The sequence below is a fragment of the Panicum virgatum genome, chromosome 1K (assembly GCF_016808335.1).
Source record: "Panicum virgatum strain AP13 chromosome 1K, P.virgatum_v5, whole genome shotgun sequence".
Classification (NCBI taxonomy): Eukaryota; Viridiplantae; Streptophyta; class Magnoliopsida; order Poales; family Poaceae; genus Panicum; species Panicum virgatum.
In genome coordinates this window covers 15,152,249-15,178,047 of record NC_053136.1, presented here as the reverse complement: position 1 = coordinate 15,178,047, position 25,799 = coordinate 15,152,249, and the positions used below count along the sequence as shown (strand labels likewise).

Below are 25,799 nucleotides of genomic sequence, written 5' to 3'. Positions count from 1 at the left end.
CCTGTTTAGTCTTTCATCACATTAATCAATTGATGATGAGGACACAAGCGAGTGTGACTGTGACAGTGGAATAGCCAAACAGAGATTGGTGATTGATATGAAAAAGCATCAGTGCACAGTGCTTGCTACGGGCTTGCAAGGGGCCGATCGATGCGCCTAGCTATGTGGTGTGGTGGTTACCTGGTGAGGGCATGGACGGGCAGGTGGTATCTGGTTGGGGTGGTTTACTGGTTTCTTAGCTAGTATCCAACACTTCATTAACATGCCTAAAATAAATAAATTACGTACTTTACCTCATTACTGAATTTTCATCCTCCTAAAAATTTCACTTTTTTTAACTTTAGACACAAATTATGTCATGAATGTGAGCCAAAAACATAATCATGAGTTACTGCACTTTTTAATACGAACCTAATAACAGCAACGTGTGATCAACAAATTATACTCCAATAAAGTAATAATTGATCAAAGGCTTGCAAACAAAAATGAGTTTTCAAATATCTATCTGTATCTTTGGTTGAAATGTTTATTTTTAGTAGTATTTTATCAAGGCTTCAACTTTTATACCATGCCAATATCTTAAACTGAGATCATCATCTTGACATCTTGTAGAGAGAGAGAGAGAACAACTGCTAAGCCGTGTTTGACTTTGACTGAGCCTGCAACCCGACGGCCGATTCCCAGACACTGGGGCCCAGCAACATCACATGGGCTCCACAGCTCACGCAGTACAAAACAACCACAACCCACTGGCCAGCTCGGTCTTCTACTCTTCTTCGCTTCCTCCGATCCAGTCCGCCACCGCATTCCATTCCCCTCGCGGCCGGCCGGAATCCCAAGCACACACGCCACCATGGCCTTCCGCGTTTCGCCCAGCGTGGCCCTCCTCATCGTCTTCTCCCTCATGGCCGTCGCTCACTGCGTCCCCCTCAAAGCCGCCGAGCTCACCACCACCACCATCGCCTCCTCCGCGGCCGAGGTGGACGCGGTTTCGGAAGGGGAGGGAGTCCCCCTCCCCCTGCCGTACAGCGAGGAAAGCCTCGTGTCCGACGTGGTGTCCGGTGATGAAGAGGTACCCCGGGAGGTGGCGGTGGAGCCCGTCGCGGAGCCGGACCCCGATCGGTCGCACCCGGGCAGCGACGGCGAGGAGGAGCTGACGGCCAAGGAGCAGATCGACGACGACGACGACGACGACGAGGAGAAGAAGACAAGGAAGAATCACGGCGGCGACAAGGAGGAGAAGAAGAAAAGAAAGAAGCGCCACGACTGCGACGGCAAGGACAAGAAGGAGAAGAAGACGAAGACGAAGACGAAGACGAAGCGCCCCCAAAGCAGCAACGACGAGGAGGAAGAGGAGGAGGAGAAGATGAAGAAGAAGATCCACCGCCACCACCACGTTGACAGGAAGAAGACGAAGAAGCTGACGCCGCATCACGACAAGATCGACGACAGCGACGACGAGGACGAGCAGGAGAAGAAGGAGAAGCGGTGGAGGAAGGCCATCAGCAGGAGCATGTTCGGCCACGGCCGCCGCTCCCAGCGCGAGGAGGCCGCCAAGGACGAGGTGAACAACTAGCTAGTTCCTTCCGTGTCGGAGCGGCGACTGGGCCAGCAGCCAGCTCTGTTGCTCAGCTATCGCTGCGTTTTCATGTCCTCGGTTTACTTTGTATCAGTATCATTCATGCCTCTCCTTTCAGATTACCTTTGTGTGTGCCTGTGTTTGTGCTTGCTTTGAAGTCTTGAGGAGCTCGGTGTGTTGATCATGTGATGTGATGATGTGATGTGCGCTGTTGTCGTTCTGTTGTGGATAGTTAATAAGCTATGTATGTTAATCCTTTTGGCTTCCTGATTACTTGGTACCATAATCAAGCAGATCTTCTTAGTTCAGGAAACTGGACTGCAATCTTCAGAGTCGGATTATAGCCGTGCCACTCACCATGGATGTTTCATGATGCTGACGGAATAGCTTCTTCATTACTACTAGCTCTGTTTACATGGTTGGATTGGTCGTTCCATTTACCAGTGTGTTGTCATGCTAGCGAACAAGTTCGTTGTTTGACCTGAACACGTTTGTGTTAGCATATACTAGGTACTCTAAAGATTCAGACTACCACTAGTTGAAAATGCATAACTGTATTCTGGAATCCTTGATTGCTGCGGCAAACGTTTCCATCGATCACAATAGCAAATTTACCAACTATAATAACTTTGACTAATTTCTTTCTTTTACATATTTATGAAGGGTCATTGCAAACTTTTTATGATTAAAGCAGTAAAGACGGCCCAAATTTCAACATGATTTTTATAACTTTGCAAAACGGACCATTTGACCAATTCAGCTCAATATGATTGTGCAAGTCCTCCAATTTGATGTTAACTATAAACCAAATTTTAGGCCATGTTTGTTTCCATCCCAGATTATGTAAGACTATAAGGTGGACTATGTATTCCGGGATGAAAATAAATAGGCCCATCTTCCCCGCACAATGATTTTGGGCCCAATTGAGCCTCATCTTCCTAGCACTATCTTTCTACTCTCCCAGGCTCCCACTAGTCAATAGTCAATACGCACCCGAAGGTGCCTAGAGATGGCAGCGGATCGGGTTCGGTGCGGGTATCCGCGGGTTTCGGTTTTTCGGGTTTCGGGTTTGGTGTTGGTTTTTCGCCCACGGTTTTCAGGTTCGGGTTTGGGTTTGGTTTCGGGTTCGGTTTCGGGTTTTGGTTTCCACCCGTGGATATCCAATGGATATCCGAAATAAATTATTTGGAATTAAAACTCATGTTTTATAATATGTTAATGATAATTTGTTTACTTAGACTATTAAATTTATTGAAAGTTGAGTCATGAAAATATTTATTATTTGTTGCCTCTTGTTTATACATGTGAATGTGTATATTTATCCGCGGGTTTCGGGTATCCATTCGGGTTTCGGGTATCCGCGGGTTTGGTTTTGGTGATGGATTTCCACCCGAATCGGTTTCGGGTTCGGGTTCGGGTTTCGATTTCGGGTTTCGGTTTTGGGTGCACGGAGACTCCACCCGATCCGAACCCGACCCGTTGCCATTCTTAAAGGTGCCTATTCAGAAACAAGCCTTTTGTTATATTTTCTGTAAGGAAAAAATCTATTTTACTCCATTTACCGATTCACTTTGTCTGATTAACTCCTTGAGCAAAATTTATGCTCAATTTACTTCCCCAAACAATTCCAATTAGTCCAATCTAGCCCCTAATAATATTTCTTTTTTTTATTTCTCCACTTATAAATTGAATTTTAAGTTCAAATTTTGTGAGTGGATAGAGAACATGATGGCTTATTTAAAAAAATACAATAATAATTTTCATAGTTATTTCCATAGTTATAAATATTTAATACGAAATTGATCACAAGGTACAATTGTACATGAGAAGTATTCATGGAAAATTTATAACATATATTTCTAGCATAAGACATCATATTATAAGTCATATTTCGAAATTTGATGTTAAAATTCAACTTGTATGTGGAGAAATGAAAAAAAAAGAGAAATCTTAGTAAGGGTAGATTTGACCAATCGAAATAGTTTTGGAAATTAAATTGAGCCTAAATTTTATTTAGCGGGTTAATAAGCAGACAAATTGGATTGATGATGGGAGTAAAATGGACTTTTTTCTGCATTGAAATAAAGATATTATAACTTGTTCATTAGGAAACAAACCAGTTTACATCCTTCAACTGTCACATAAAAAAGTCTGAGTTTGAACCTTAACTACAAAATTGGATAACGGTGGCCATCTAACTGTTGCAAATTTGTCCTTTTGTGATTTAAAGGTGATTTTCCATATTCTAGAATTTATAGAAAATTATGAAACTAGAACAATATTTTTCTAAAAATGAAATCTATGTATTAGTACTCTATTTAGCCCAATTTATTTCTATTTTAGTATTTTTATTCAAGGTTATAACTATTATTTTCATTAAATTAGATCCAAATAGAGCACCAATAGATAGGTTAATTTTTAGAAAATGTTTGATACAAATTTCATAATTTTCTGATTTAAAATGAAATAGAACACACCAATTTTTTTTAATTTTAAAAATTTTAAAAACCACCGGTGGGTCTAAATTTTGATAGGTTTCAATAGTTGGATGACTCCACTATCCAATTTTGCGGTCAGAGGTTGAAAATCATTCCATCGTGCTAGCTTGAGGGTGAAAATTGTGCTGACAACTTCTCGAGTTATAGTTGGCAGTTCCTCTCAAAGCACCATAAAAAGAATGTATGTTGATGCGTTATTGTGAAGTATTGTGCGAATTGATTCAGCCAAAAAAAAAGAGTACAGCTCTTTAACTATTGTGAATCCAATATTTATATTTTTTAACAAAATGAAGAAATATATACAATTCTACTTCAAACCTAACTACCGGCAATAATTATGTTTTTCAACGAGAGTACATACAATATCTATGTGCTTACATGTCACCTCACCTCTAATCTAAGCCTAAAATAAGGGCTGATATGCACGCGCTGAAAGAAGTCGTTGTCTACACCGGTGGCTAGGCATCGTCAGCCGGCTGTTCCTCTTCAGCCGCCGCCCCCGCCGCGGCGGCAGCTTTTACTGCAGCAACTTGCCGCTGCGATCGCAAGAGGTTGCACCGGCACACCGGGCACGTCCGGTGAGACTGCAGCCACATGTCGATGCACCCCACGTGGAAGAGGTGCTTGCACGCCGGCAGCCGCCGCACCACCTCGCCGGCCTCGACGTCCTCCAGGCACACCGGGCACTGCTCGCCGCCGGCCGCCGCCCCGGACTCGAGGTCGCCGCCCCGATCGGCGGCGCCTTGAGGCGTGTAGGCGAACGTCGGCAGCGCGTCGAGCGCGGCCTTGGGCATCCCGAACCGGCGCCGCGCCCGCGCCGCGGCTCCCGCTGCGTCCACGGCCTCGGCCGCGACCTCGCTCTCGGCGCTCGGGCCGATGCGCGCTCCCCCCGGCGCGAGGCAGCCGGCGACGGCGAAGGCGGCCAGGACGAGGCCGCCGAACGCGAACGCCATCCAGACGCTGACGGAGGCGGCGAGGGCGCAGAAGAGGAGCAGCGCCACCGCGCAGGCCGCGATGCCGTAGCACACTCGGCTCCCGGGTCCCGCGCCGCCGCCGTCGCCGTCGCCTTCGCCGACGACGACGCCGCGGGTGGGGCGTGACCTCGCGGAGAGCAGGGTCGGCATGAATGATGATCACTGAAAAGAAGCTTGCTCCGTCGAGGAGACTCGATGTGCACTCGCTTGTTCACGCTTGCTGTGCTGCCTGCTGGTGCGCGGCGGGAAGAAATTAATAGGCGTCGCCGGAGCCGCGGATCAGCGCGCGCGGCGACGGCGTTCTCATGTGGAGAGCGCCGGCGGCGGGGCAGAGAAATACGGTGGTGGTTTGACGGGAGACGTCAACTCCGACGGTCAAGTTTCAGGCGCCCGGCGTCTGCTAATTTTTATCATGGAGAACGATGGAGGTCGTGCCGTGGGATGGTAAATGATTTTGTTGACGGCATTGAGAGCGACGGAGAATGTTCGACGGCGACGCGTTGCCGTGCAGTGTAGGTCTGTAGGAGTACGGCGGCATGTGCAGTCAGCAGTGGAATCTGGTCAGCTGAATACTACTACAAACCTCACAGTAACATGCTCCTTTGCACATATATTTCCGGTGCTGCCACCGCCGTTGGATCTATACATCATGACGCTGCCCAATAAATTTTGAAAAAAAACCAGTTTATACTCTCAAACTATCGAAAAAATTTGATTTTCAACCTTCAATTACAAAATCAAATAACGAGGGTCATTGGACTATCAAAGCCGGACAAATTTAGCACTTAAGATGGCTTGAAAGGTTGTTTTTTATTTATTTAAAAAATTAGAAAATTCTAGTTAGACCTAGAATAAAACAAAATTAATTCATTTTTAATCACAACAATATGATACGGGTACCAAATTTTTTTCTAAAAATGTAACGCATTTATTGTTTATCTATTTCACTCCTATTTATTAAAAAATAATAGGCATGACTGCAAGCAAACAAATACTAGGAATATGAAAAAAAATTTGGATCCAAATAACTAAGAAGTAGGGTCCCACATTTTTAGAAAAATTTTGGTACTACTTTCATATTTTTTCTTATTTAAAATGAATTACTTATAGTTTTTTATTTAAATTTGAATATTCAGCTCTGAAACCACCTAAGGACCAAAGTTGTCTGTTTTTGATAGTTGGATGATCTTGGTTATCCGGTTTTATAGTTAAAAGTTGAAAATCAAATTTTTATAATAGTTGAAAGGTGTAAAATGGATTTTCCCTTAAATTTTGGATCTGTCTATCTGTAACTTGGGTGTTTTGGAAGGATTAAACACCCGAGCATTTTGGTTTGCCTTGACACATCAATGCACTCATATTACAAATCGAGTGTTTCTCGGGAAGCTAGCACCCGATTTTAGAACCACCATACTAATGGTACAGGCGCAGCTGCTCCTCTTGCCAATTGTATTGTAGTTGTGACAATTTCAGATTTTATATTTCACATCTCAGACATCCAATTAGACAAATATATATTCTCAAATTTAATCAAACACAAATCACATTGACAGAGAAGCATATACGATAGCTATACTCATGTTTCACAGAACATGATCGGATAGCCATGAGCTTGTTCAACCTCACAGCACTAGATTACAAACAATGCAACACAACAAGTATCCGCTGACACTAGATTTCATATATATTCACAAAGTGCAGCACCACAAGGACACTGTACCAGTAGGTACACTATCAACTAGCATGTCCTGACAAGCCTTCATAGCAGGAGGCTGGCTCGATGGATAAAAGTTTCACACTTTCACTTGGATCAAAACACTGAATTTGGATCCTAAGTCAATCCAAACAAATGCAATGAACAAAATTCATATTATTTCTATGACCTCTAAAAAAATAGATTGGGTCTTAATTGAAGCTCAAAAAATGCAAATATCAAATAAAAAACTCAAACACTCAAAATATTTCTATGGTTAGTCAAATAACATAGTTTATCTAATGAGTAAAACCCCACATATGCAAATGGCAAATATACATATTCATAATCATAAACATAACTTGGGTCCTAAGTGAATCATGAATGTACAGATGAAAGAAGATTATTTCTGTGGCCAGTCAAAGTATACATAGTTTGGCTTGATTGAAAGTTCAAAATCCATAAAATGCATATGACAAATTTGCAAATATAATGGTAACATTGTTTCTAGCTTCAGTCAATTGCCAAAAATAGTTTGGGTACTTAGTGAAACAACACAGATATGAAAATAGCAACTAATCATGGGCCAACAAAAAATAATTTTATACAGTTTTTAGGAGAACCATATACTTTGACATAAGCATATGCCTTCGAAGTGGTAAAATGTTCTGATAGGTCTACAGGTACCTATCTCCCATCTGAAGAACCAAAGACAAAAAGGCCATATAGAGTGATCCAGAAGGCAAAACAAGTGGCCTAACACCAATAAGCCCATGTAGAGTGATCCAGTAGGGACAAAAAATGACCATGTAGAGTGACCTTGGAATTTTTAGGAGCAAACAGATCAAAGTTTTTAGAAATATTTCTACAGATTCCAAATATTTAAATTTCTAGGGGCCTTACTAAAATCCAACAAATGGAGACATCGAGCTTTTGAATTCATAGTACGAAAAAAACTAGGCTGATCCAAATGGGAAGTAGATGTACAGCTAGTACTTTTACTATAACAAAGTTAACAAATGAAATTGTCCCTAATATTAAACCAGAGGGGATCTCATAGCCCTTGCAAATATATGAACATGTTACACCACCATTATATAGGAATTACAGTCCTCAAGTCACTATAACTTTTATATGATCCAACTGTAAGTACAAAAATAGAACTGTAAACATCTATATAATAACTAACTGCATTTCATAGTGTAAGATTTGAAATTTTCAGATATACATATGGATTATACTACTTATATTTCCATACATCAAAAAGATAGATATAAGATCTTCATATTCTCGTATTAGTAATGCAAAAATTATATAAAATGAATAAGCACAAGTGAATAAACTAATCCAAGGTAATGAGTAGCCAATAGCTATTGAACAGTCAATCTTGAATGCATGAGATTGCAAAAAAGAAAAATGAGCCGCTAAAAAGAGTGAGTTGTTGCTCCCATTGACATGGACAAAAGCACAAAACAGGATGAACAATTCAAACTACAACGCTGAGATAGAGGTTTGTGAAATGGTGCGGTCTGATGAACAAAATGATCAAGCAAATCAAATCAGATGGATGCTAGCAACCAACAATTCTCAATGAAATTATCCAAATCCACAAGCAAAAACAAAAGAAAATAAGAGAAGAAAGGGGAAACTGAAGAACTCTAGAGAGGATCAAGCAAATCGAATAGATCAGATGCGTGCTAACCTCAGATATCAGTTCACAACAAAAACATTAAATCCGCTCTGCATAAAAGGAACCAGACAATTAGTTAGGAAATAAAATGATTCAAAATTCAAAATAAAATGGCAGGACCATTTTGAAATTCAAATACATAAAAGGGAAAATGATTAACACCTTGATTACACTTAGATGACAGTGTAATTAATGGTGTAGAAATAGTAAGTGCTAACTGTAAATTTAGAAATTCAAATTTTAAAAGGATTCAAACCTAAGGGGGTAATGATTTACACCTAGATTACACTGAAATGACAATGTAACTGATGGTGTAAAAATAGTAAGTGCCAACTGTAAATTTAGAAGTTCAAATTTTAAAAGGATTCAAACCTATGTGGGGTAATTATTTACACCACAACTACATTGAAATGATAGTGTAATTAATGATGTAACAATAGCAATTAGTCAGATAAGACCTTTATCCATGTACTTACTATTCTCTGGAACCAGAATCCCATTTTAGACTATAAAATTATAGTCACATAAAAACTTGTCGAAAAATTTGCTTGCATAATTAAACAGCTAGCTGAAAACTCATGGAAATGAGTATATAAATTAGCTAGAAATTAATAATTAGTAAAAATAGGGAGGATTGCACAGAAGGGAGTATGTAAAGTTTCAATGAATCTCTCTTGTTCAATAGAAGTATCAGATTCAGCTACTAGTTGCATAACTATAGTGACTAGTCATATCAATGCATTGTATGAGTCAGATTAGCATACTTTGTAACAATAATGAAAAAACTGAATAGAATTCGTGCTACACAAAATTTGCTAAGCATACTATTGCAGGAAGCCTTCTGATATGCAAGGGATTTATGATCTTACCCAATCTCAGGAAGGCTAAGACAATGCAAGACTTGCAAAACTGTAGGAAATAGTGAAAATATGATAACACATGTATCATGCTAACAAACTAACACCAATTGGAAATGTAATCATATAATAGGATTGAGCACACTGCCTATCTGCAAGACTATGGATATAAAATGACTATCAAAGTGAACAGACTCATACGGAAAGGTGCATAGTAAAATCTCATTAAAATATTAGGCAAGAAACTACAAATGTTCCCCGGAATAAGAAGAAAAAAGTGTGAGCTACAGAAGCAGGCACCCCTATCAAATTGACTCACGAACATAAACATCGGCAAGCATTCCTACTAATTAGATATACCAACCTTATATAGATAGAATACTATAAAAAGTCGATTCAGTTGACTGCCCCTCCAAGGACGGGGGATCACCATTCAATCAGGGCCCCAAATAACCTAGGAAGCAATCGATCCCCTAAAGCAGAAAAGCTCTCGAGCGGTCGAGCCGGAGGAAGGAGAAATGAAACGACGACTTCAGAATGAACGTGATGTGTTGGGTGGAGATGCTGTCATGTGGGACCAGCTTATCGCCAAAAATAAAATACACAATAGATCAGCGGACAGCTGGATGGATCGGACAGACAATAGCAAACAAAACCAGCGATCAGACGGTCACAAAATCGAGTGCTGAGACGGACAGAAACACTCGGGTGTGCTTTAGCTTTTCCCTAAATTTTTCACCACCCTCACCTTGGTTATTGATCGCCACGGCGAGCGACAATACCCCCATACGTTGTCTTCGTTGCCTGGCCTCCATTCGTTGGCATTGTCGCACCAGGAGAGGTAAAACCCTCCCACCAAATCATAGTGAACAATTTATGTTGTGCATTTCATTAGCCAATAGAATTGTAGGAGACGATGCAAAATGTGTAGTGGCTTAGAACGAGCAATCGTACTTCCCAACTTTTGGACATTTTTAAGGGAAAAACATTTTGTATTGTTCCTTTGTCTTAAAAAAAAAGTAATTTCGTTTCTAGAAAAAAAGCATGATATATTATTTTAGGTATAATTTTAATTTAAAAAATAGTGGTTATATAATTATATTAGATATCGAGCTGATGTGTATGTATGTCCAAGATATCACGCATTTATTTACAAAGAAAGGATGTAAATGAAAATAAAGAACGTACAACTATATCACTGTGTCAAGTGTGAGCTAATTAATGTAAAATTGTACAGTAACCTTGCACACGCACAATCGCATTCATAGTCTCACGCACGGCACACGTACATGTGGCACATTACTACATTAGCTAGTTACACCGGCGGCAACTCATGATCTTCGGACGGCTCCGGAGCCTCCTCGGCCACAGCTGCCACCTTCTCCGGCGGCGAGACCACGCAGCGGCACATCGGGCACGTGCGGTGCGAGCGCAGCCACATGTCGATGCACCCCGCGTGGAAGACGTGCCTGCATGCCGGCACCTGCCGCACCATCTCGCCGCCGCGCACGTCCTCCAGGCACACCGAGCACACCACGGAGCTCGCCGCCGCCTCACCCCCGCCGGCGCCGCCCGCCGCCTCGAGCGGGCACCGGAACGCGAACGCCGGCGGCGCGCCGCAGTCCGCCTGAGCGCACGGGTGGCCCGGCCGCGCCGTGACCGTGACGACGACCAGCTCAGCCGCGCCCCTCCGGCGGCGGAAGAACCACCCCCTGGGCGCGAAGCAGCCGGCGGCGCCGAGCAGCACCGCGGCCAGCGCGGCGAAGGCGAGCGCCTTCCAGACGCTGACGGTGGAGACGAGCGCGCAGAACACGAAGATGGTCACGCACATGGCGGCGACGCCGTAGCCGTACAAGGCGCTGTAGCCGTCGGCATCGGCGTCGTTGCTCTCGATCTCGTCGGCGGCGGAGCTCGCCTGGAGCTGGAGCCTCGGGTACAGGTTGAGCATGGTGGCCGCCGTGCGCGGACTAAAGTGTACTAAAAGGCTACAAGCTGAGGTCGATCGAGCTTGCTGCTGGGACTGGGAGGAGTCGGCTTGAATCTGTACGGAGTGCCGCCGCGAAGGAGCATTATTCTCGCCCCCGATTTATAGTGTTCGGCTCGGGGATTTGGTTGGAGAGTCGCCGCAGCTGCAGCTTGGTCAATTTTGCAAGAGCTAAGTTATTAAGTAAACAATCAACTAGTACTAGTGATAATATAGTTGATGCATATTTAATAATTAATAACCGCCGCACCGCAAGGCATAACAACGGAAGTGATCGAGACCTGTACGGGCGTCGCCGTGGCGTGTTGGGTCCGCGGCATAGACCCTTTTGGTTTTCTTAATGGTAATGGCAACTGAAGAGGAGCTAAGACAAACTGACGACACAGATAAACGTAATAATAACTAGTAGTACATTGTAATAGAGCATTCCTGAAGCCATTCTATTTCTAAACCTCCAACCTAACTTTGCAAAGACCTCCATGATCACCGTCTCCAAGAGCATGAACCCATTCTTGAAACATGATCTTGTTCCGTCCTCTTTATGCAACAATTAAAGACCAGGTAAGAATCCAATACATCGTCCTCAAAATTACCTGCAAAAAAGTACTCACTCCGTTCTAAATTATAAGACATTCCAAGAATCTTGGAGAGTCAAAATAATCTCAAGTTTGACCAAGATTATGGAGAGAAATATAAAGATTTATGATATCAAATTGATGTACTATAAAAATATAACTAATAAAGAATCTAATGGTACTTAGTTTATATAATAAATATCATTATTCTATTATATAAATTTGGTCAAACATAAAATATTTTGACTCTCCAAGATTGTTGGAATGTCTTAAAATTTGGAACGGATGGAGTATTAGATTTACCACCCTCGAATACCATGTCATTTCTATTCAACCAAATTGTCCAACAAATAGCTGTTGCGCCTACTAAAATTCGGCTTTTGAGTTTAGGCCGAAAGCCATTAAGCCAAGGACCAAACATATTTGCAATGCTAGATGTTGGTTGAATACCAAAAGTGATATATATGAATGGTATTCCAAATAAATCTAGAGAAATGGCGATCCAAGAATAGATGTTGTATTTGTATAGTGTCAAGAGAACTACAAGAACAATGGTCTAGATATACAAGCAGAGTACATGCGTTTGAAATTTTACATGAGCGGTGGAGAAAGCCACGCGCTGGGCAATGCTGAAACTACAGAGAGCAGGTACGATCTGTTGCATGCGCAGGACAAGTAAAGGTGGTCTCGTGAAGGGCCTGGGTAACGCCGCAGACTCGGTAAATTCGTGGAGAGATTTATTTTACCCTACTCAGGTTGTTAGAGCATCTCTAATAGTTCCTAATTTTTTCTTCCCAAAATTTATTGTTTGCCAACTCTCCAAATAAGTATATGGATGTAAAAAAGAGTACATCTCCAATAGTTTCCTATATTTACTCCTAAAAATTGAAAAATTGGCCCCCACAAAAATAATTTCACAGGGACATCCAGCGACCTATCTGTTCCACCGCCGCCTGCCGCCTCGCACTTCTACCGTCCGCAGCCTCCTCCAGCCGCCGCCCCTCCCTGATCCACAGTTCGGCACCACAAACTGGCACATGCTAGGCACCCCTATCCTCCCTGATTTGTGCCAGCACCTGACACCTGCCGGCCGCCCCTCTCCTCCCTGATTTAGGCAGCAACAAAGGCGAACGTCACTTGGGCAGGGGGCGTAGAGCACTTGGGCAAGTCCCAGGTGAACAGCACTTGTTCAGAAGATCATTAAGCCATGGCGGCTAGAAAATCCCTTTTGCAAACAGAATTGAATTCGTCATCTTCCGACGACGATGACGATTATTTCATCTTGTTTGCAGCTCGAATAGTGCAATCTTTTTCGAATGAAAAAGGAAAACATGGTGGTTCTGTCCATGGCCATCAAGTTTTGTATAGAGATCGAGAAGGCGGCCACAAAAGGATGTTTCAAGATTATTTGGCCGATGATCCGACGTACCCCCCGCACATATTCCGTCGGAGGTTTGTGCACATTCAATAGTTTGTTGTTAAAATTATCTAGTTAATTCATGTATGCATTCTTTAATTTGATTTCTTTTACTAATTTCTTTTACTTTAGGTATAGGATGAATAGGGAGCTTTTCCTACGCATAATGAATGCGGTAGAATCATATGATGACTACTTTGTGCAAAAATGGAGTGCCGCCAATGTAGCTGGACTGAGTTGTTTCCAAAAAGTGACTTCAACATTCCGTATGCTTACTTATGGAGTTCCAGCTGATGCTACGGATGAGTATGTTCGCATTGGAGAAAGTACGGTACTTGAGAGCCTACGAAGGTTTATTGCTGCAGTAGTTGATATCTTTGAAGATGAATATCTGAGATCGCCTAATGAGGTTGACACAACACGCTTACTTGCGCTTGGAGAGCAAAAAGGGTTTCCTGGTATGCTAGGGTCTATTGACTGCATGCATTGGGCATGGAAGAATTGTCCAATAGCTTTGCAGGGTCAGTACAAAGGTCATGTGGAGAAGCCCACTATTATTTTAGAGGCGGTTGCTTCTAACGATCTATGGATATGGCATGCCTTCTTTGGTATGCCTGGTTCGCATAATGATATCAATGTTCTGCATCGGTCTCATCTGTTTGCGAAGCTTGCAGAGGGTACAGCTCCTGAGGTGAACTATACCATTAATGGGCATGATTACACAATGGGATATTATCTAGCTGATGATATATACCCATCATGGGCTACTTTTGCTAAGATCGTTTACTCAAAACAAAGTTTGAAGCGCACTTTTTTAAACATAGGCATGTACTAATCCGGCAGAAGACAAATGTTAGAATCAGAAAAGCGATGGGCACAACTTGTTGAAAAGGAGGATTGACAAGTGATGCAGCTAATTGCAGAAGGATCAGTAGGGTGATTATGGCCAAATTCCCATGGCAATGCGATGCAACAGGCCGGCCGGCAAAGGCATACACACGGACGTGGGCTTTAGCGGTGGTCATGTCACCATGTGACTCGCCCTAGGCCCATGCTGCGTCCTGCGTGCACTTTCTGGGCCCACAAAAGTTGGAAACCGAACGGGGACGTCGTCGGCCATACATGTATTGGTAGTCTATCAAGATGAAATTTGGTGGATTCGTATGTATATTTTCTGTTGCAGCATGCATTGTGCGCTCGAGAGGTCCTCGAGATTAGTGCTCTGCAAAACCAGTGTCCAGTGTCGACCACTCTGGTTCTAGTATCTTTCAGCTGGCAAGACGTAGAGAATTCGGTTCTCCTTTCAAAAATAAAGGCAGATCTGATCTACAAAATAAAGGCAATATCAGATGTTCGGAGTACAGGAATTTAAATTGTGATAGCTAATAATTAAAGTTGTATATCCAGAGAGTAAAGAATGAAATTGATAATTTTGGAGAGGGATATGTATGCTATTTTGTAGGGCACTTGAAAGCCACTCCAAAGAAACCATTATCGGGAGTCAGGATCGTACGGCTGTCAGCAGGATGCAGCTCAAACGTGGACTGTCTCTTGAGGATTTGGACCATTAATTTGTATTCTGCCGGCAGAGGCCTAAAGCTATTTAAAAGGTACTTGTTGACATCCAAAATTGGCACACATCAGGTTTGCTGGACAATCTGGGCAGACCTGTCGTGGAAACCGGTCAAGACAAGTTTGTCATATTGTAAATTGGACTTCACCATTGCGTAGATCTCGTCGAGATGATCAAAATGCATATATAGAGCGTCCAATTTGGACTCCGGATGAGGAAGTTGTGCCTCCCGGAAGACCTGCACCCCGGTCTGACCGGTCCGACCGGTCCGAAACGCCCAATTAGAGTTAGGAGTTGTATTTTGACACGAGATTTGTAAGGGTTTCGACTCCTAATGGGTACAGACCACCCCACCCTATAAATATAAAGGGTCACGGCCGATTGAGACACATCCAATCGAACAAATCAACTCTCTACCTCTCCAAACCCTAAATCTCTTCCAACCTCAACATGTTGTTGTTCGTCTACTGATCTCCACGACTAGATATGGCGTCCTAAGGCTTGCTGGTCAACCTAGGACACGTCCGGCGACGTTCACGCCCCGACGGGGTCCCTCCCGGGCGAGAGCTTTGACAGCCTTTGCTAGTTTGCTTGTAAACTAGTCGTTTTCCGTCACATAAGTGCGTTGGTTATCCTTTACTGGTTTGCTTGTAAACCTCACCGTCTTTCACTATGTAAGTGTGAAAGCTATCCCTCAAGACGACCGATTCCGGCAAAACCCTAGAAACCGGTCCGATCGGTCGGCTCTAGCGGTCTGACCAGTCTGTGCGGCCTAGCTGCCCTCCGTTCCGTTCGCGACTCGCATGCTTGAGTGCTCCGTCAACAGTACTCTACATAGTACTCCCTCCGTTTCAAAATGTTGATCGTTTTGGCTTTTCTAGATTTATAGTATTTGTTAAGCATCTAGATATATCATATGTCTAGATGCATGACAAAATATATGAATCTAGAAATGTCAAAATGACCTACATTTTGGAATGGAGGGAGTAATTTATTTATTTTTTTATATTGCCGTGGAAAAAATGATTGTCAAGTTGATAATAGCATCATCATTTGTTAGTGGCATGTGGCCCCACTGTGTCATTCTCGCACTAGCTAGGTTGCATTTTCCTACTTCCGTAGAGTGCCTCGCATCTATATATCTATCTATCTATAAAAAGTAAAAATAATTGAAATCCTTTCTCATTACGATTAGTTTCATCGTAGCTCTCGCGGAGACCCCACTTGTAAGGCCAAATGGTTTGATGAAAGGATGGGAAGATTGGACCATATCCCTCACAGAGACCACACTTGTCAGGTCAAAAGGTTTGATGAAAGAGAGAGAGAAATTGGTTTCGTCAATGTTTTTCACCAAAATCCTAATACCTTTTACACTAGCAATTTCATATACTCACCTCTTGTACCCACTTATTGCTTTTCTTTAGCATAAGCTTTACTTTACTTTGCACATGCATTCATCCATAATTCGCGTTATTATTTGTTTTGGAAGAATAACAATTGGTATCATTATTTATAGAAGAAAAAGAAAGCAGTGTATTATTTCTGGAAGAAAAAATTAATGACACCGTTGTTTGATGAAAGGAAAATTAAATATGTTCATGTGGTTCGTACATCTCCATTAGTAGTTAAAAAAACAAAGAATTGTCCAAGTGTGCCACTTGTGTCACCACACTTGAGAGTTGCATAAACATACCCGATGGATTTGAGAGAATACTACTTAGGAATGGTAAGGCTGCAACTATAAATTCTATATGTTTTCTGCAAAATATAGCAGAGACTTAGGTAGCATTGATTCAAGAGCGAAGTAGGATGAAATGGTTTCATCCTTAATTTTCGGGATGGAATGATTATGTACTATGTGTTTGGTTCGAAGGATGGAACAACTGCATTTTATTTGATTGGAGGAATAACAGTCATTACTTTGTCAACCACTGTTATGTAGGCCTATCTGTCGGTCCCCCAAATCCTTCTCTCTCTCTGCTGATCTCATTCCCCCTCGGTCGTGGATTTTCTTCCCTCCCGCAAGATCCCTCTCCCACACCGTCTTTCTCTGCCTTGTGCCACTAAGCTCGAGCTCCACCTCCGCGGCACCTGAGCTTCGCTCCCCTGCTCCCGCCCGCACTCCGCGCCTGGCCCGAGCTCCACTCCTCCCTCCCATTCGAGCTCCGCCCCACCGCTCCCAACTGAGCTCCACCTCGTCGCTCCCGCCCTAGCTCCGCCTTTGCCCCGCCAAGCTCCGCCCCCTCCACTTCCGCTCAAGCGCCGCCGGAGCTCCACCCCTGCTCCACGCGTGAGTGCCAATTGGGCTCCGCCCGAGCGCCGCCATTTCTCAGCGGCAAGCACCAACTGCCACGTACGCTCCTCCCCGTGTTGTGCCTCGTCGTGTCGGAGCATTATGGCAAGAGACGTCATCCGACTAGAACCATTCGGTTCGCCCAATTTTGCGGGATGGAGCTGTCCCGGATCTGGAGCGAGTACTCACTCTTCGGGGTGGGTCCGCTCCCAAGCTCGTGAACCAAATGCCGGACGGAATGGCTCCATCTCAGGTTGCTCTCAAACCAAACGTTATCTTGCATACGGTCATAAACACGCCCCGCACACTTGCTTCTTATATACGGTAATAAATATGTCCTGTACACTCGCTTGCTTCTGTAAAAGCAGTCATACTCACCCTATTTGTAGAAACTTTTTTGAGAGATTGGATCCATAAATCAATACCAAGAGTGATGAAATCACCAAAGAAGCTCAACTTTTGACGGGTATCCGTCTACAAACGGTAAATATTGTCACTGTGTGTTGAGTCGAATCAAAGACTCAGCGAGTAGGTTTTACGGCAAGCAATTGCGCAGTCTATAACGAACTACTTCCTCTATTCTGAATTATAAGACATTCCAACAATCTTTGGAGAGTCAAAGTTTTTTATGTTTGACAAAGTTTATATAATAGAATAATGATATTTATTATATAAACTAAGTACTATTAGATTCTTTATTAGTTGTATTTTCATAGTACATCAATTTGATATCATAAATCTTTATATTTCTCTCTATAATTTTGGTTAAACTTGAGATTGCTTTGACTCTCCAAAATTTTTGAGATGCCTTATAATTTGAAATGTAGGGAGTAGTAAATTGCTAATGCTTTTATTTTCAAACCTCTATCCAAAAAACGCGTCTTTTGTCGGCAGTGGCCAACCTCTTATATATTTTGCCGGCTGAGGTCAAAAGATTTGACTATGCCTTTGGAGTTTTTGAGGCCAGCGTTCATGATCAAGCATCGATCGACCAGCCGCCAAATTAATTCAGCAGCCCAATGACTCTCTGACCACCCATCTGATGTGAACACCACAGGATTGGTCTCGCGGTGGGTGTCACTGGCAGGTGGCCCCCCAAGCGATAATGGATGAGGCTCCCAGCTCATTGGCTGAGCAAAGTTGATGGGGATCAGGGGCCCCACGTGCCGTGGGCCACACCTTGGGAAGACAGTGATAGGAGAGGGCACCGTCCATGATCGGTACTCCGTGTGGGCCCGTCCAGACCAGCTGCCCGGGAGGTCAGGGAAATATTAATTAGGAAGTTAAAAAAATGGCAGCTTGTGATTTTGGTGAAACAGAGTTTTCTTTACCTCGCAAAAAAAAGAAACAGAGTTTTCTTTAACTTGTGTATAGAAAACGAGGCAGAGGTCTTTCAACTTCTACATAAAAACGGAAATAGAGTTTTTTTTTCCTGCAAACCCTAATCTATTTGCAGTTTTCTAGATTTCATTTTTGTAAAGGATGAGATACAAGCCCTGAAAAGGTCCTATGGAACGACGAAACCTTGCAGGGTCAAAGTTGGATGAGGTTTATTTCCGGCACTGAACGAACCAGAAAAATGATACTTCTATCTTTTGGTATTGGCACTTTCATGAAGGAAACTTCAATTGACCTTTGAGAAAATATTGGAAAAGAAAGTCCAGGAAAATAAAAATAATATAAAAACCTATAAACAGTACCAGCAGCTTTAGAAATAAAAAAAATATCACTTTCAAACATTTATAATAAAGTTCGGATCTTTTTTGAGAAATTGGTTCCATCATCCGATTTGAGATCTACAAAGTTTGTGTGAACAAACCCCAATATACTGTTGCACAGGAATGATAGGAACTCTGCATTCCGTTGAATTCATTTAAGAGCATCTCCAACTGTCTCCATTTCTTCTATAAACTGTCACTATTAGGAAAGGATCCTCCAGCAATTTTAAAAATCTTTCTCTTTCCCTAATAATTATTGGGTTATCCTAATATTTTACCTCAACTTCCCTCAAATAAAGGAAGAATTTTTGTTCTTCCAATATGTTAGTGTATCAGAACGATATTATTGGGGAATTGTAAAAGTATTTCTCCTAGTAAGTGGTATTGGAACATTGCCTTATTAGGGGGTTACTTTATTGGGGTGCTGTGGAGATGCTTAGAGCCAATAATACATAAAAGTGGTATTGGAACATCTAAATACTACCTTATTGGAAGATATATAATTGATAATTATTGGAGGTACTTTCATATATTATTGGGAGAGATGCTTTTACAGTTCTCCAATAATCTATCCTAATACAACTAATGTATTGGAAGAACAGAAATTCTCCTTTTATTTGAGGAGAGTTGGGGTGAAATATTGGGACAACCCAATATTGGGGAAAGGAAGCAGACTGCTGGAGATGCTCAAATTGATGTAATAACCCCCTTAATTGTTCTCGAAGGGACATATTGTTCGCCTGTGCTGGTTTCACATTGGCATGAAGTTCCGTTGATATTCTTGTGGTGACTTTAAGTAAAAAAAAAAATACATCACAACCTCTAGTGATTTGTTTGTAAAGATCTAGTAGTTATACACAAATACTAGTATTTTATTACCTTCTTAATATTACAGGTTTGTGGCATTTACTTTTTCAATTTTCTATGATTTTTAGTACTTATCGGACAGCCAATGCAAAGTGGCAAAAAGAAAGAATATAGATTGGATAGTGATGTGAATTAAGGGAAAACACATGACAATGAATTCATTACAAAAGTAAAGTTTGGAAAATAAATAATGTCTGCCACTGATCTAAAAGTTCACTTAAAAAATTATTGAACAATTAATTGTTTCTGAGGCAACAATTAAACAACATTGACACGACCAAAAGTGGCAAAAGGGAAAAGGCACAGTTGGAGTAGAGAGGGAACACAATAGAATTGGGATGTAGTCCAGGTTGGGAAACCATTTTAGTCCGGTCCTGGACTCTTTGACCGGGACTAAATTGGTCTGTAACATCAAAAAATAAATTCGTGAGTACCACCAATTCTGCAGCGAGCCTCAAACCCAAGACCTCTTACTTTGTACATAACTTCCTTGTCATTCCACCTGCACAATACATGTGACTCTAATTGGAATGTTTTTCTTTTCAATTGAACTGTGAAGGTTCCTAGTTGGAGGCTCCACCCGGGATTGAAGGGTCCTTTAGTCCCCGGTGGAGCCTCCAACCGGAACCAAATGCCCCCTAACCATTAGATCTATGACTAATGCTTAGATTAGTTCCAGGTCCAAATGTGGCCAAGATAAATTTCAAGGACCAAAGACCATTTCTGCACTAGTGGAATAATCTTTGGCAGACAAAATAAAATCTAAAAAGCTAATCTAAAAAGCTAATCCTAGTGAATTCCTATGCTCCAGGAAGTAAACATTTTTTTAGATAATGGAAAAGAGAGTACCCAACCTTGACCTCAAAAAAGGCTACAGCCGATTATTACAAAATTTTCAAAACATCCGTATGCGAGAACACTGATAAGACTAACAGCCAACCCGAAAGTTTTGATGAAGACGTTTATTAAGAGCAAATCCTATTGCTAAACCTCCATCCATGGTTGGCAAAGAACTGCATGACCAAAACCTCCATGGTTTGGCGTGCCTTCTGTAACGCCTTCTTGTCTTCATCACGCCTTTGTAGCTGTGCCCAAAATCTGAGTACCTGCATATAAGTTTTAGTTGGAGATTTGTCAAACACCACATCATTCCTACTAAGCCAAATAGTCCAAAATAAAGCAGATGCTCTTACTAACAGTTGTCTTTTTAAATTGGTTCCAGCCCCCCTAAGCCAATTACCAAACAAATGAGTAATGCTATGAGGTGGATTTAAATCCAAAGCAAACTGTACGGCTCTCCATAGGAACTTGGCTATGTGGCAGTCAAAAAAGAGGTGTTGAATAGTTTCATCACTAGAACAAAAGCAACTCCAGGAAGTAAAGGTTACAAGTGGAAAGTTAACATGACAAAACTGACCTTGCAAAGACACATCATGAAGGCTCCACTAGTGTCCTTACGTCAAACTTTGCTGCCCACAAAAACGGTTAAGAGAACAAAAGGAAAGCCTCTGGTAGCAATTGACCATGACGATAACCTTTTCTTTTGCCACTGAAGCGACCGTCAGACAGTAAACACCAAAAGATCGAGATTGCCACTAATAAACACTAAGAAAACCAAGATATATAATATATTAATATTGTAAAACAATACTGAAGCATCAATAGCTTTTCAACTTCATGAGGATTTGATTCTCAACAACGGAAAGTTTCATATATGGTGCTCGATTTCTAAAAGAGTAGAAGTTTCAACCCTTCATCCTTTCGGCTTCACACTGTGAGCAATAATCTATTTTGCAATGTGCTATCTAGAAGTTGCGAAGGCTAGGATTTTTCCGCATTTTCTTTTTCCTCGGTCATTGGAAGGGTTGGCACTAGGGAGAATCCAACAAAATTAGGCAGCAGAAAACATTTGGACTTCTCAGCATACTTGGCAGCAGCACCACAAAGTTGTGCTGCCAACTTGCCTAGTCATCAAAGCCAAATGCTTAGGAGTCTTGTTTCTCCTTTTTTTTAAAAAAAGTAATAGGAGTCTTGTTTCTCCATGGGTAACCAAGTTCAACTACAGTATCTCCAGCAAGCAACTAATTAACAATGGTTCTTCCTCGAAGATCACAATCGCGGGAAATTACATAAGGGCTTGTATTTACGCAGATATACACAAGAGAGACAAATCAGTATGCAGCAATCTAGAGCGAAGCTAATTACAGAGAAACCCTCTAGTCTACATTAATCAGGTTGAAGTAGATGTTCAGGGCTTCACAGTTCTAACTTTTTTTCTTTTACTTCATCACTAAAATAGCACAGCATTCTGTTCTTCTGATTGGGCGACATACAACGCTGTAGAAGAACAGCCAACACAATCGCAAGGAGGAAACATAATTTTGAACAGAGCACAGCAGTAGCGCTTCCTCAAAACTCTTTCATGCAAGTTCCAAGAACCTAGGGGCTCCATTGGAGAATAGCTCTGCACATTCTAAGGAAATCGATGTTCCGAATCGACGAACCGATCAAGACCCATCTCCATCACCGGTCAAGGGGCTCCGTTTGATCCCTGGTGACGCGGTTCTCCGACACCTCCGCGAGCGACTTGAGGTTGCACTTGAGCAGGGCCTCCACGAAGTAGCACGTCTCGTCCTTGGTGTTGCCGTCGGGGACGTCCACCACGAAGGACTCGATCACCAGAGTCCCTGGCCGGCCGTCGATGACCTCGGGGTGGACGGTGAGGATGGAGGAGTAGTTCTGCAGAGGAAGATGGCAAGCACATCAATTAGTTATCGTCAGCGCACAGGAAAGCTGGTGCTCTTCCAACGAACTTTAAGAGGCGCGCGGATAACTACATCCTCCCTTAGATTCAGACAAGTCACAACTCGCTTGCACTATCCAAATGCAGTGCATGTGACCATGGCCACTTGTTGCCATCGATGATGAGAGCAAACGGATGGAGCATGACAAGGGAGTGGCAGGTCCTCATGCAATGAATTCGGCATGTAAGGTCAAAGGATGGCAAGTCAGTGCCATACTTGTTAGTCCAAGCAGTTGAGAACAAACAAACATCACACAGATAACAACAACCGGGTACGGTGCGTGGTTTTTGGTTAGACGACAACAGTTTGTTGGGGCTATCAGATAGCATGGCAGCACATCAAGATGCATCAGGAGATGTCAGGATGAGGTGGAAAATATCTCCCGTGTTTACTTCAACCACCCCAATGAGTTGAGATAGACTAGAGGTGCTTTGCATTAGAGCACTACTATTTTATTAGCAAGTGATGGGTTAAGCCCACCATTATTTGTGCATGAGCATATTGTTCTTTATCGTTGGTGGAGAAGGGCACAACAGATGCCAAGCACACCTGTCAATTGTTTCAAGTGCACGCCGTTTGCAAGTACGGATGCATTGTACCCAAGGAAAGGCTATTGAAGGAAATTAGTGGGAATCAACTTGTCATGTGCACACAATTTGACCTTGCCATTAAAAAGGGATAAACCCAGTGGCATACATTTCTTCGCTTACATATTACGACATGCCGCAACTGGGCAACAACTAAGAAACCAATTTTAGTAGAACTTTAATGAATGTATAAGAAATATATGCAGCAGTTAGGTCAAAAAATATGTGATAGCCACATGAAAGTTGGTGATGAGGACTTTTTCAGATTAGCTAGTATGCCTGATCAATGAATAATCCTGATAGTACATATGACCACCTGTCCACTGCTAATTTTCTTAAGCAGAATCTACCAGGTCAGGACGTCTGCATTTTGGAACTACATCGAAGCCTGAGCCAAATGAATTGTAAGAGGGACAGTATAGATCAAGAGTAGAACACACCTGCAGCCTGTGATCACCTCCAACGAACCTGACGCTGAGTATATGCTCATCGTCATCTAACAGCTCCAGCCTCTCTGTGCTTCTTGTGGCTGGCAGCCCAGACTTCACATTGACCTCCCTCACACTGCCGATCTCAATGTTCCCTTTCATTTCACACCGACTGACAAAGGGCTTGAAAAGCTGTGGTTGATCAAACCGCCTCACCAGAGACCAAACCTGCCAGATAATTGCTTATCAGATATTCAGATATTGATTAGGAAGGTGATGAAGAGGATCAATTCACACACATGCATGTAACAATCGAGGAAAGAAGTTTACAACACACAGGTCAATCGCTATTAACTGTGCTACATAAAGACCCTAACCGGCCAACTGTGCCTGATAACTCAGCCTGTCCTATCAGTGAACAGCTGAAAAGAAGCCAGAAACCCAGAAATTATCACAAGAAAATGGCAGGAACAATGGTGTACAAATCAACTAAAAATGATTGAAGAATATGACAGCTCGTTTAACCACAGATACACAATTATAATATGAGGCCTAGTGCCTTGAGAGAACAATGCCACTATGGACTACATATTCATACTTGGAAATTGAGGCAGCATCCATTCAGCATATGCTGGTAACTTTGGCAGGAAAGTGGCCCAAAATGATTATTTCCTTTCAAATAATAATCAACTCAATCAAGCACAAGTTAGCACCTCACAATTCTGCAAAAGCTATTCTTTTTTTTTCTTAAGATTACTATTAGTTGCATCTGTCTAATCTTTTGGCAAGCGCTGAACCCACATCCAAATAAAGGAGTGGAGTCTAATTGAAGCATATCTCCACCATCTCTATTAGATTACTTGCAGAATAAAGCCACAAACGTTCAAGGCCTAACAAGGAGTACAGGGCAGCCAATGCAAGAAAACTAGAAATCCCAAAATAATCTCGCGAAAAGCAGATTCAGCGGGGATCTCGAGGTGGCGGTGGGGTAAGCCGGAAGCATCTTCCCACGTGAGAAGAGGTACAGAAAGGCGAATTAAAAATCCCCCAGGCTTTGCTTGCTATCATTTACGACCAATCATGCACCTCATGTTCATCTCGTAAAGCCTCAGCTCGCACGGGAGCAAAAGCTGGCCGCCGATTCAGTGAAAAAAAAACCCCACAGGCTTCTTGCGAGGAAACGGAAATCGTAGCTTTCAGCGAAAGCGACGCGGTTCCGGCCAATCACAAGAAAAAAAAGGAGGGACCAGTTCATGGCGGCCTCCAAATCAGGCCTGGATGTGCCCGACTGAAGAAACGGACCAAACCAGCGGTGACTCTGAACCAAGTCGGCATCTTTCCTAATCAAGGAGGGAGGGACGCATCAGCACTCCAAACAAAACGGAGGGGAGAAATCAAGAAACCCATCGGCATCGGCACGACACATCACCGCGGCGGATCGGCCCGGCGAGATCCGGGCGCCAAGAAACAGAAGACGAAGCAGCAGCGGCCGAAATGATTGGTTGTATTCAACGGAATGAAAGAAAGAAAAAAGGAACAGGTTCAGACTTCATCAGAGGCGCTTACGAGGTGGACGGGAGCCTTGATGTGCTTGGCGACGGCGGAGGAGCACTGGTGCTCGCGGGGCTCGTGCCGGTGGAACCGCCGCACGTAGTCCGTCTCCAGGGCGCGCGGGTCGCACCGCTCGTCCACCAGCCGCCAGAGCCGCGGGTGCGCCGCCGGCGCCGGCGCCTGGTGCCCGCCTCCTCCCACCCCCACGGCGCCATCCATCTCCACCATCCCCGGCCAGACACGTCGCCGCGCACAGCCCGGCAATGGAAGCAGGGGACGGGGGACCGAGGAGGTGGGGTTTTGCTGCCTTTGCTTCCCTTCTCTTCGGTTTGGTTTGGTTTGTTTATGCCGCGACGAGAGAGGGAGAGAGGAGGAGGACGACCCCTGGATGGCAGTGAGGCCGCAGGCTCAGGTGTGGTGGTTATGCTATTGGGCGCTTGCAGGGAAGGGCCTGCAAGCATTAGTAATGACAGATATGCCCTCCGGGGCCCTCACTTTTTTGCTTCCGTTCAAGGTTGCTTGTGATTTGATGGGGTGGGCCACACGACAAGAGGGATGGCACATTATCTCCTTGCCTTTTATTTGTTTTGCTTTGAAGGTGATAGGTGTAGATATGCTTCTTTTCTCCATACTAGGCCCCATAGATGGTGTATATCGTAGTGAGTTGCATCAGTTTTAGCTAGAGTGAGGAAGATTGAAAATGGTGAACCA

General features: G+C 43.1%; 4 protein-coding genes across 4 annotated transcripts; 1 reads left to right on the top strand and 3 right to left on the bottom strand.

Annotated features, from left to right (window-relative positions):
* Window positions 1-853: 853 nt before the first annotated feature.
* LOC120652982 (protein PXR1-like) lies at window positions 854-1,576 on the top strand. Its single transcript, XM_039930966.1, has 2 exons — window positions 854-1,320; window positions 1,405-1,576. Exons 1-2 carry the CDS (start codon window positions 854-856, stop codon window positions 1,574-1,576), a joined length of 639 nt encoding a protein of 212 aa, XP_039786900.1.
* A 2,818-nt stretch (window positions 1,577-4,394) lies between these two features.
* Window positions 4,395-5,388, bottom strand: LOC120651527 (E3 ubiquitin-protein ligase Os03g0188200-like). The gene has a single exon (XM_039929026.1). The coding sequence runs from the start codon at window positions 5,199-5,201 to the stop codon at window positions 4,536-4,538; it is 666 nt and encodes a 221-aa protein (XP_039784960.1). The 5' UTR covers window positions 5,202-5,388; the 3' UTR covers window positions 4,395-4,535.
* A 5,218-nt stretch (window positions 5,389-10,606) lies between these two features.
* LOC120652978 (E3 ubiquitin-protein ligase ATL41-like) lies at window positions 10,607-11,239 on the bottom strand. The gene has a single exon (XM_039930960.1). The coding sequence runs from the start codon at window positions 11,237-11,239 to the stop codon at window positions 10,607-10,609; it is 633 nt and encodes a 210-aa protein (XP_039786894.1).
* Window positions 11,240-21,800: 10,561 nt separating this feature from the next.
* On the bottom strand, window positions 21,801-25,518 carry LOC120696810 (abscisic acid receptor PYL3). Its single transcript, XM_039979819.1, has 3 exons — window positions 25,104-25,518; window positions 23,550-23,765; window positions 21,801-22,457 (listed from the first exon to the last, which is right to left on the bottom strand). Exons 1-3 carry the CDS (start codon window positions 25,314-25,316, stop codon window positions 22,242-22,244), a joined length of 645 nt encoding a protein of 214 aa, XP_039835753.1. The 5' UTR covers window positions 25,317-25,518; the 3' UTR covers window positions 21,801-22,241.
* Between the last annotated feature and the right edge of the window lie 281 nt (window positions 25,519-25,799).

What these genes read in the sequence shown, in the direction of transcription:
- LOC120652982 (XM_039930966.1), top strand. Translation starts at nt 854, where the DNA reads ATGGCCTTCCGCGTTTCGCCCAGCGTGGCCCTCCTCATCGTCTTCTCC. An exon ending in AAGACGAAGACGAAGACGAA is followed by an intron (nt 1,321 to 1,404) that starts GCGCCCCCAAAG and finishes CCACGTTGACAG; the next exon opens with GAAGAAGACGAAGAAGCTGA.
- LOC120651527 (XM_039929026.1), bottom strand. Translation starts at nt 5,201, where the DNA reads ATGCCGACCCTGCTCTCCGCGAGGTCACGCCCCACCCGCGGCGTCGTC.
- LOC120652978 (XM_039930960.1), bottom strand. Translation starts at nt 11,239, where the DNA reads ATGCTCAACCTGTACCCGAGGCTCCAGCTCCAGGCGAGCTCCGCCGCC.
- LOC120696810 (XM_039979819.1), bottom strand. Translation starts at nt 25,316, where the DNA reads ATGGTGGAGATGGATGGCGCCGTGGGGGTGGGAGGAGGCGGGCACCAG. An exon ending in TCAAGGCTCCCGTCCACCTC is followed by an intron (nt 23,766 to 25,103) that starts GTAAGCGCCTCT and finishes ATTATCTGGCAG; the next exon opens with GTTTGGTCTCTGGTGAGGCG. An exon ending in GAGGTGATCACAGGCTGCAG is followed by an intron (nt 22,458 to 23,549) that starts GTGTGTTCTACT and finishes CTTCCTCTGCAG; the next exon opens with AACTACTCCTCCATCCTCAC.